Source organism: Callorhinus ursinus, unplaced genomic scaffold, assembly GCF_003265705.2.
Source record: "Callorhinus ursinus isolate GAN/ISIS: 27379988/994484 unplaced genomic scaffold, GSC_fseal_2.0 scaffold6, whole genome shotgun sequence".
NCBI lineage: Eukaryota > Metazoa > Chordata > Mammalia > Carnivora > Otariidae > Callorhinus > Callorhinus ursinus.
Window position 1 is genome coordinate 6,006,633 of NW_027397068.1, and position 11,577 is coordinate 6,018,209.

General features: G+C 37.0%; 1 protein-coding gene across 1 annotated transcript in view; it reads right to left on the reverse strand.

The window, feature by feature from the left end:
- Positions 1-11,577, reverse strand: part of ME1 (malic enzyme 1) — a 193,544-nt gene that overhangs the window by 90,016 nt on the left and 91,951 nt on the right. The window contains exon 6 of the mRNA XM_025861900.2: positions 910-1,013. Coding sequence (XP_025717685.1) covers positions 910-1,013 — 104 coding nt within the window. The remainder of the gene's footprint in view (positions 1-909; positions 1,014-11,577) is intronic.

Consider the following 11,577-nt stretch of genomic DNA (forward strand, 5'->3'; position numbering starts at 1 on the left):
GTTCTAGTGATGAGTTTATTTCTACGAAAAACCAAGGCAGCATAGAGGTTTTAAAATAGTCCATGGTTTTTGTGGCTGTATAGTAATAAATGGGATAGCTGTCTCATTAGTGTGACAAAATTCTCTCAGAATACATTACTAAATTATGGTGGAAGTCTCTTTGCTGAAAGAAAAAAAAATTGGAAAACTTTATAGTAGCACTTGGCCTACAATTAAGTGTTACCTAAATTAAGTGTAATAGAGTACTGCATTTTAACCAAATAGTAGAGATTTAATCAGAGACTCACGAATTGATTGGATGTCCTGGTTCTTAAACACCATTCTGGACTTGTGGATTATACTAACTCACATTCAGTCCCCACTTCCTACCACAAAAGGGTCAAATATACCCACAAAGATGACTGGAGATCACATTTTATTAGCAGCCAGAAACAAAATACAGACTGACAATCATAAAATGGCTTGCTTGGGTAATTTGGTCTGTGACCACTGCCTCATTCACCATAATCATGCATTTCAATAACCACACGATCTAAAGATTTTCATAAAAGTATCTTCAGGGATAGCAACAAAGACAACCTTTTTTGAGATAGATGCATGACTTTATCATTTGGTCACTAGTAATTAAGACAGTATGTGTGTATGCATTTCATACAAATCATTTCTTTAAGTTATTTATTTGACAGAGACGCAGTGAGAGAGGGAACACAAGCAGGGGGAGTGGGAGAGGGAGAAGCGGGCTTCCTGTGAGCAGGGAGCCTGATGCAGGGCTCGATCCCAGGGCCCTGGGATCATGACCTGAGCTGAAGGCAGACGTTTAACCATCTGAGCCACCAGGCACCCATGTTAGATTATCTTTAAATTTTTGAAATTCAATTCAAATATAGATAAAATAAAGATTATACATACTTGGAAGAAACTGCCTCCATGAATTCATCCAAAAAATCATCATATTCAGGACCTCTCACTCTTCTCTGCCGTAGCCCAATGTACAATGGATCTTTGAGTAAATCCTATTAAAAAAAAGTTACCACAGATATAGAAATAATGATAGGGATGTCATTCACACTTTCTGAGCTCAGTTTCCTCATCTATAGAAGGAGAGAAATGGAAATAAAATCTTTCCATACTGAGTGAGAATTAACCTACAGTATTATTTTGTATTACACAGAATATGTCTATAGTATTTATATGTCAAATAAGAAAAAGAATTACTAAACATTAAAACATTCTGCCTTATTTGGGGGAAATAAAAGGAAATAAAATCTTTCAGGGGTGCTAATTAGAAAAGTTCAATTCTGATTTTACAAGCAAAGTTTATCACATAGAAAAGTAATACTGAGATTTGAAATATTATATTAGTTTATTAGGAAATGGAAAGATACCAATTCTTTTCTTAGATTTGTTTCTGAAGGCAAAATCTTCAACAAATAGTTCAAGTTTTTTCTAAAACTGATAGATATGAACAGAACCACTCTGTTCAAGTTTTAGTATATGTAATACTGTTTTTTATGAGACCATTTTCATCAAGGTATAATTTATATACTATAAAATACATATATAACAAAAGCTCCCAGTAAACTAGGAATAGGAATGAACTTCCTCAACCCAACAGAGGGCATCTGTGAAAAACCCACACCTAACAACGTATTTCATGGTGAAAGACTGAATGCTATTCCCCTAAGATTGGAAACAAGACAAGAATATCTACCCTTTTTTTTTTAAGATTTCCTTTATTTGTCAGAGAGACAGAGAGCGCACAAGCAGGGGGAGGGCAGGCAGAGGGTGAAGCAGGATCCCCGCTGAGCAAAGAGTCCAATGCAGGACTCAATCCCGGGACCCTGGGATCATGACCTGAGCCGAAGGCAGACACTTAACCATCTGAGCCACCCAGGCGTCCCAAGGATATCCACTCTTGCTACTTCTATTCAACACCATACTGGAGACCCTAGCCATTACAATAAGGCAAGAAAAAGAAAATATAGGAATACAGATTAGAAGGAAGAAAGTAAACTTTTTATTTGTATATGCATGATCATCTACATGGAAAATATTTAGAAATCTACACACAAAATAACCCACTAGAAAAAATATGTGAATTTAACACAATAGTAGGCTCTAAGATTAACACAAACAAATGAACTATATCTCTACATACTAGCAATGAACAGGTAAAAATGAAATAAAACACACAACTCCATTTAAAATATCATTCCAAAATATAAAATTCATAGGGACATATTTCACAAAAATATGTGTAAGCCTTATACATTGGAAACTACAAAATACTGCTGAAAGAGATTTAAAAGGACACACTGTTTTGTGGGCTGGAAAAAAAATTTGTAATCTATGTCATGTAATAGTGAAACAATAGACCAAATTGTTATCTTCAGTGACCTCAAAAGACAATGTACCTAAAGAACTTGTGAATCTGGTGGAAGAGATATCTGGGCAGAATGCCTAATGTGTACGTTGGCTTCTCATAGCTGTATGATAAAGTTAAAACAGGGATGAGATGGAGAAGGAAAAGTTTAGCTTGTGAGCAAAATCTAAAGAGAATATAGGGGACACAGGACTTGTTTGTAAAAGATTTCTAAAGTAAAAGAAGTCCTACAATCAAAGACCAAGTGTGTGGCTGGAATACCTTTTGTAAAAAACTGACTAATTTAAAGTGGAGCCCAACAGACCACCATGGCTAGCTAAAAAGAGCTGGTTCGGCAGCACACTGACATGCCAGTCAATATAGGGAGGTCTGTTTTGAAAAGAATTGTGAGTAAGTCCTTTCTCTAACAGGGTAGACATTGGTCTGATATATAGAAAGCCTAAAAAATGCTTAAGGGTACTGTGCTATTGAGATGATTTGGGACAGAGACACATCAAAATGAACATTATTCTCTGGGCCCTCAACTTTCCACAGGCAGAAAGCAGACAGAGAAAGCTATTCAGTGGCAGCACCACAATGTCTTATGGAAAAGGAAAGATATCTCAAAGGACGGAGCCAAGAGCTCAGAGAGCAGATCCAAAAGCCTAAAAGAACAACGAACTATAGAACCACTCTAAGGAAACAGAACTAGGTAGGCCCCACTCAAAAAATATCCCCTGACCCGGGGAAGGTGGCCTGGCAACTTGAGTCCAGGGGCAATTCAGAATTGCCATGAATCACTGAGGGCAATATGATGCCCAGTCCTCCCATTTTTAATTGAAGTGTGGATTATGGTTATTCTGTCCCTGCCTCACCACTGAACAGCGACAAGAAGCAGAACACAAGAAGCTTCATTTGCGTCTAGAACTTATTTAGATGACAGGACCCTGAACTTTGGGCCTGCTGTTGTTAGTGGGTTGAAACTTCTGGGAACCTAGGATGGAGATGTGCATATTTTACATGTGGAATGTGAACAATTTGTGGAGGATGAGAATCTAGATGGAGAAAGGCTGTGCCAAGCATCCTGGCCTTCCTGGCCATCCCAGTGAATCCTAAACATTAATAAAACAGTGATTGTTTTAAGTCACTAAATTTGGAGGTTGTTTGTTATGGATAAATGATATGTTTTTGCAAGTGTTGTGATGTCAAAAGGTTAAACCATCTGAACGATCTGAGTTGGGATTTGCTTAAAGCCAAAAGAAATTATAGCCCAGTTCATACCTATTGTCCTAGTATAATTATTAACAGCATCCTCTTTCAGTGTGTTTGGCCAATAGATTCTGTGGTCATCCGACTTACACTGCACAACAATGAGTTAAAGCTTTCCAGCTAGCTGTAAGTTAACATATTTAATCATATAAATGTATTTAAGATAAAATGTAAAATCTGAAACAGTGCTGCTGTAAAGCCCAGCTATTTTGTGAGGCCTAAAATCTTTAAGCAGTCTACTGGCAGGCTTCTGAATGGCTGAGGTTGAAACACCAATGAGCTACCAGTGGCTGCCAGAATTAAAATACTTTCTCCAAGTCTGGAATATATTTGGACCTCTAAAATGTGAATTAGAAAAAGAACACAATTGAGAAAAGATGCTACGGGTTTTGCCTTTTCTCTCACTCTTTCCCACGCTAATAATTAAAGTATAATTCATAAAGAAGTCTGAGTACAGTGAAGTGTCAATTAGGAAGACTTATGAATACTTTATCTTGTTATCTTTGAATTAAATCAGGAAGTGATAAAATTCTTCCAGTCATAATGTCCCTGCCAAAGTTACAGTTTTTTAAAAATTTCATGATAATTAAGGCTTGAATAATGAGTGCATTCTTGGAAATCTGACTGACAAAAAAAATTAGTATCTACAAAAAGCAATTTAACAAGATTATCCAGTTTTGATAATGGCTCCACAGCCCACATAGCCTGGCACAGAAGTGATATTAACTCATTGGATTAAAATCTTCTTGTGGCCAAGAGTAAACACTTAAGAGATCTTTGTTGGAGAATAAATGAAAGACTTGAAATTAAGCAAGCACTTAAAAAAGGTTAGACTTCCTTTAGCAAGAAGTGTCACATACAATACATGTGGTGTCACCAAAGACTCAGAAGCATGAAAGAAGGGAAGAGTAGGGGAAAAACAGTAAAAGACAAAATATATAGGAATAGAAGAGAGTTCCAAAGAGGAGATAAGGAGGGAATACACTGGTGAAGGTAATTACTTACTCATTAGAAATATCTCAATTCTGGAAACTTGGAAATTTTTATTTGAAGTATTCATTTATTTAATGTTAATAGAAATCATTATCAACTCTCACCTGTTCTAGTTTCTTACATTCCTACCTTTCCAATCTGGAGTTTGAGAATTAAATAACATTTTCTTAAGAATGAAAAAAAAACAATTTATTTTTCATTCCTAAATAGATGGTGTGTGTTTAGGGTTGCCAGATATCCTATATATATGGACATGTCCTGAATTTCATGGTTTTTACCCTGTGTCCTATATCGACTTTGTCAGAACACCCTAAATATTCTGTATTCAGCTTTTTTCAATAAATTACAAAAATTTAGTAGTCAGAAAAAGTATTTTTTTAATATTTTAGGGTCTTCTTTATCATTAAAAAAGCAATATTGCCTATCAGAAAATTTCAGAGTACTGAAAAGTAAAATTAAAAACAAGGAATACCAATAATCTCTACCCACTATTAGCATCTTGATGCATTTTCTTCTAGATCCTTTTCCCTATGTCTATGCATGTAGAATACTATCTCTCTAAATGTGTGACAATATCATAGACTGTTTTATAACCCCTTTTCACAGGGGACTATATTATGAAAAGTTTTCATGTCACTAGATGAACATTTTAAAGCATGCAAACTGTATTGAAACTCTGCCCTCCTATAGAGGATGAACAAATTAATCTCTTAATCCAGTGATATCTAAGTACAGATCTTCCTGAACTTACAATAGAATTACATCCCAATAAGTCCAACATAAATTGAAAATATCTTAAGTAAAAAATGCATTGAATACACCTAACCTACTGAACATCATAGTTTAGTCCGGCCTCCCTTAAATGTGCTCAGAACACTTATATTAGGCTACACTTGGGCACAATCATCAACAAAAAGCCTACTTTATAATAATGTGCTGGATATCTCATGTAATTTCTTGACTACTACACTGAAAAACAGAATGGTTGTCTGGGCACAGAATGGTTGTAAGTGTATTGGCTGTTTAACCTTATGACCACATGGCTGACTAGGAGCTGTGGCTCGCTGCCTCCGCCCAGCATCACAAGAGAGAGATCATACCACATACCACAGCCTGGAAAAAGATCAAAATTCAAAATCTGAAGTATGGTTTCTACTGAATGCATATAGCTTTGGCACCATTGTGAAGTCCAAAAATCCTAAGTCAAACCATGATAAGCCAGGAACCATCTGTGTATCTATTTTCTTGCAGCATCAGGTAAAAGTATAATCTTTCCATATATATGTGTATGTATATGAAATATACACATAAATATAGAATATACAAATATTAAATATATAAAATACATATATTTGCATATATAAAATGTCGTCAAGTAGCATTCATTTGTATTTCTCTTCTAACATTGTTAAATACTTTTTATAAGTTTATTGACCATTTTTATTTCTTCATTTGTAAATTATCTGTGCACATATGCCCTCAGGCAATTTTTATATTTCACATTTGACTTTTCTTATTGCCTTGAAAGTGTTCTCTGAATATTAAGAATATTATTAATGTTTATCTGCCATAATGTTATGAATATTCCCCACTTTAGGATTTATTTTAAAAATTTTATTTATAATATACAGATAATCATCTTCTTTGTTGCCGTTTACTCATTTTCATATGAAAAAATCAGGTTCTGTAAAGAATATGTAATTTTGGCTCTTTTGCTGGCTCACATCATCAATACAATTACGGAAACCAACTGCCAGGGCACCTGGGTGGCTTTTAGTCTGTTAAGCGTCCAACCCTTGGTTTCACTTCAGGTCGTGATCTTGCAGTCATGGGATTGAGCCCCGTGTCAGGCTCTGCACTCAGTGCAGAGTCTGCCTCAGACTCTCTCTCCCTCTCCCTTCCATTCACTCTCTCTCTCTCTCTCTCTCTCTCAAATAAATAAATAAAAGGAAACTAACTGCCAACATTTAGCCAAGAGTCTGAGGCATAAAATTTTAAATATTGCATAAAAGCAATACTTTAAATCAGCATGCATATGAGCTGGCATGAATGTTAAAAAGTGGTAGAAATAAAAATGATTAAAATCTGACTGTGATTCAGTAAGTCTGGAACAGGGCCCAGGATTTTGCATTCTTAACACAAGCCCCTGGTAATTCTGAAGTGGTTGGTTCATAGAACATATACTGAGAACCACTAATTTCAAATTTATATTATTAAGTTAAAATAAAAGTATTCTACTTCCCAAAAGTTTCCTGTCTCAGGTAAATATCTTGTCTATTTTAGTTTATATAATCAGTATTCCTAAAATATACCACAAATTTCAAAAGACTTCCTGATAGTTTCAGTGCCATATAAAGCCAAACTGAAGAAAGGTCCCATCTTGTTCCCAAGACATTGGTGTAGTATCTCAAAAACCAAAGAAATTCTTGATACAAGCCATTATCATCTAATTTAGAGAGGGTGAGATAAAAAGAGACAGCAGAGAGTAAGCCCATGACACTACAAACTGAAAGCCTGGAAACCGAGGGACCTTCTTCTCTCCTCTGGCTTTATGTAATAATTAGTGCTCATTCCAGTGCAGGACCACTTGTCTGAAATGACAAGCAATTCCGTACTATGAAAGGAAAAAGAAAAGAAGGAGAGTGGAGGGACAAATGATGACATTCTGGCTGGGACTCTGTGGTAGGCAGAATGACGACTTTCCCTATCCTTAGACCCTGTAAATATGTTACCTTATGTGGCAAAAGAGACTGCAGATGTGATTAAGGGTGAGTCCTTGAGAGTGAAAAATCTTTCCCGGCTGTACTCAGAGAAAGAGCTGTGATGACGACAGCAGAGCCAGAAAGATACCACATCCCTGGCTTGAAAATGGAAAAAGAGCACCATGAACCAAGGAACAGAGGAGGCAGTCTCTAGAAGCTAGAAAAGACAGGCTATGAAACACAGCCCTGTGGACACCTTTGATGATTTTAGCCTTATGAAACTTGTGTCAGACTTGTGACCCATAGAGCTATAACGCTAATATATTTGCGTTGTCTAAAGCCACTGAGACTAAAACAGGCCACATTTTAGTGCCAACACTAGTTTCTGACATAGGGCAGCTACATGTGACAGAAAGTCTATTAGGTTTTTCTTTCCTTCAGTTTTCCTCCATCATTGCCAGTTCATGCCAAATACGAAGAGTACTTTCTGGAATACAAGGGTGAACTTTCTAAATGGGAGGAGGCTTCAACATTGTGAGTTCAAGTTCCAGCAAGTATTCTAGATCTAGAAATACTGTATACATGAACTAAAGGCCAGACTAAACATAAAACCAGAATCAGAAATCTGAGACCTGGAGCAATGATTTAATAAATGAAGAATAACTATGCAAAAACAACTGTCCATGCCCTCTTGAAGACTAACCAAATGTAATGGGCCAAATTGTGTCCTCACCAAAATCGTATGTTGAGGTCCTAACTCCCAAAACCTCAGGATATGACTACATTTGGAAAGAGAGTCTTTAAAGAGGTAATTAAGTTAAATGAGGTCATTAGGCTGGGTCCTAATCAAATATACCTAGTGTTCTTATAGGAAAAAATTAGCACACAGATACACACAGAGGAAAGATCATATGAAGACACTAGACAAAAACCAGACGAAGAAAAGCCAAGGAGAGAAACCTTAGAAGAAATTAACCCTGTTACACCTTGATCTTGGATATCTACCCTCCAGAACCGTGAGAAAATAGATTTCTTTTGGTGCACCACCCAGTCTATAGTACTGCTATGGCAGCCCTAGAAAACGAAGACACCATGTAACATATGAAGCAGTCTTTAAAACCTAATAAAATCTAGACCAGCATGTAGCAGACCCAAGGAACATCTATTCACATCTTTAGTCCAATAGCAAATTTTGATATTTGTCACTTATAAAAGGAAAACAGACAAATAATAAACATAATTACTATGAAAAGATTTTGTAACAATGATTTTAAAAAGAAAATGAATATGGTATGCTTTTTTTTTTTTTTAAGATTTTATGTATTTATTTGACAGAGAGATAGATAGAGCCAGAGAGCACGAGTTGAAGGACTGGGGAGAAGCAGGCTCCCCGCTGAGCAGGGAGCCTGATACAGGTCTCGATCCCAGGACCCTGGGATCGTGACCTGAGCTGAAGGCAGACACTTAACCATCTGAGCCACCCAGGCACCCCAGTATGGTATGCTCTTAAAAGATAATTGAAGAAACTTTACTTCAGGTAACAGAAGTAAATTGTATATAGCTACAGTTTCACAAGTAACATAAAGAAAATGTGAACTGTGAAATAACAAATGAAAGATAATATGGAAACACAAACATCCCACCTAAATGAATGCTTTGCGCTTTATTAACCTAAAGAGTAAGAGTGTTTTTTAGCCAGCCACTTTAATGGTTTGTTTTCATTGTCTTTGGCTTTTTTTTTTTAAGATTTTATTTTTAAGTAATCTCTGTACTCAACGTGGGACTTGAACTTACTACCCCATGATCAAGAGCCACACACTCTACTGACTGAGCCAGCCAGTCACCCAATCAGTGTCTTTATTCTTTAAACATCCTTTAGGTGAAAGCGGCAGAGATTAAAGAAGTCAGGCAAGTGTGAGTTTACAACAAGTGAAGAATGTCCTATCAATTGGCTCCTCATTTCTTTCCTGTTTTCATTACTACTCAACATAGGTATTTATGATAAAAGAGGAAAGTGTTTATAAAAAAGGGATCTAGTTCTCATTAAACTTTGCTAGAGTATTCTGGATAAGAAAATAAGTGGTGTTATCAATATGTTTTTATATTTTTACAATGAGGTGTAAAATTGGACAGAGATTCACAAAAGAGATGAGATAAAAAGTTTTTGCAACAGGGGGAAAAAAAGTTTTTACCACAGGAATGTTTTTACTGAAAGCAGCTTTCCACATGTGAAACTGGAACATAAAGCAGCAACATAAAAACTCCATTACATTTTACACTTAGTCATATTTTACTGAATTAAATTTTCTTTGTCTTTTCAGTAAAGCAGGGGTACAAAATAAAAAGAATAAAGTGTCAGAATGAATAAATAAGAAAATTAAGAGTTAACAACTCATCTCACGCTAAATATTTTTCTGTTCTCCCTTATTTATTAACTAAGGGCTATAAACATAAAAATTTAGGTTAGATTGCTTATAATTAGGATGTTACTAACAGGGGCGCCTGGATGCCTGTGGTTAAGCATCTGCCTTCAGCTCAGCTCATGATCTCAGGGTCCTGGGATGGAGGCCCGCGTTGGACTCCCTGCTCAGCAGGAAGCCTGCTTCTCCCTCTCCCACTCCCCCTGCTTGTGTTCCCTCTCTCACTGTGTCTCTGTCAAATAAATAAATAAAATCCAAAAAAAAAAAAAGAATGTTACTAACGTATTTTGAATTCCAGTAGCTCACAAGAGAAAAAGAAAGACATGTGTTGGCAATTTTGGACTTCAAGTTCTATTACAAAGCTGTAATCATCAAGACAGTGTGGTACTGGCACAAAAACAGACACATAGATCAATGGAACAGAAGAGAGAGCCCAGAAATGGACCCTCAACTCTATGGTCAACTCATCTTTGACAAAGCCCGAAAGAATGTCCAATGGAAAAAAGACAGTCTCTTCAACAAATGGTGTTGGGAAAATTGGACAGCCACATGCAGAAGAAAGAAACTGGACCATTTCCTTACACCACACACAAAAGTAGACTCCAAATGGTTGAAAGACCTAAATGTGAGACAGGAGTCCATCAAAATGCTAAAGGAGAACACAGGCAGCAACCCCTTCGACCTCAGCCGCAGCAACTTCTTCCTAGAAACATCGCCAAAGGCAAGGGAAGCAAGGGCAAAAATCAACTATTGGGACCTCATCAAGATAAAAAGCTTTTGCACAGCAAAAGAAACAGTCAACAAAACCAAAAGACAACCAACAGAATGGGAGAAGATATTTGCAAATGACATATCAGATAAAGGGCTAGTGTCCAAACTCTATAAAGAACTTATCAAACTCAACACCCAAAAAACAAATGATCCAATCAACAAATGGGCAGAAGACACGAACAGACATTTTTCCAAAGAAGACGTCCAAATGGCCAACAGACACATGAAAAAATGCTCAACATCACTCGGCATCAGGGAAATCCAAATCAAAACCTCCATGAGATACCACTTCACACCAGTCAGAATGGCTAAAATTAAAAAGTCAGGAAATGACAGATGTTGGCGGGGATGTGGAGAAAGGGGAGCCCTCCTACACTGCTGGTGGGAATGCACACTGGTGCAGCCACTCTGGAAAACAGTGTGGAGGTTCCTCAGAAAGTTGAAAATAGAGCTGCCCTAAGACCCAGCAATTGCACTACTGGATATTTACCCAAAGATACAAATGTAGGGATCCGAAGGGGTACATGCACCCCAATGTTTATAGCAGCAATGTCCACAATAGCCAAACTATAGAAAAAGCCATGATGTCCATCGACAGATGAATGGATAAAGAAGATGTGGTATATATATATAATGGAATATTACACAGTCATCAAAAGGAATGAAATCTTGCCATTTGCAACGACATGGATGGAACTGGAGGGTATTATGCTGAGCGAAATAAGTCAATGAGAGAAAGACATGTATCATATGATCTCACTGATATGAAGAATTCTTAATCTCAGGAAACAAACTGAGGGTTGCTGGAGTGGTGGGGGGTGGGAAGGATGGGGTGGCTGGGTGATAGACACTGGGGAGGGTATGTGCTATGGTGAGTGCTGTGAATTGTGAAAGACTGATGAATCACAGACCTGTACCTCTGAAACAAATAATACATTATATGTTTAAAAAAAAGAAGATAGTAGGAAGGGAGAAATGAAGGGTGGGAATTAGTGGAGGAGACGAACCATGAGAGACTATGGACTCTGAGAAACAAACTGAGGGTTCTAGAGGGGAGGGG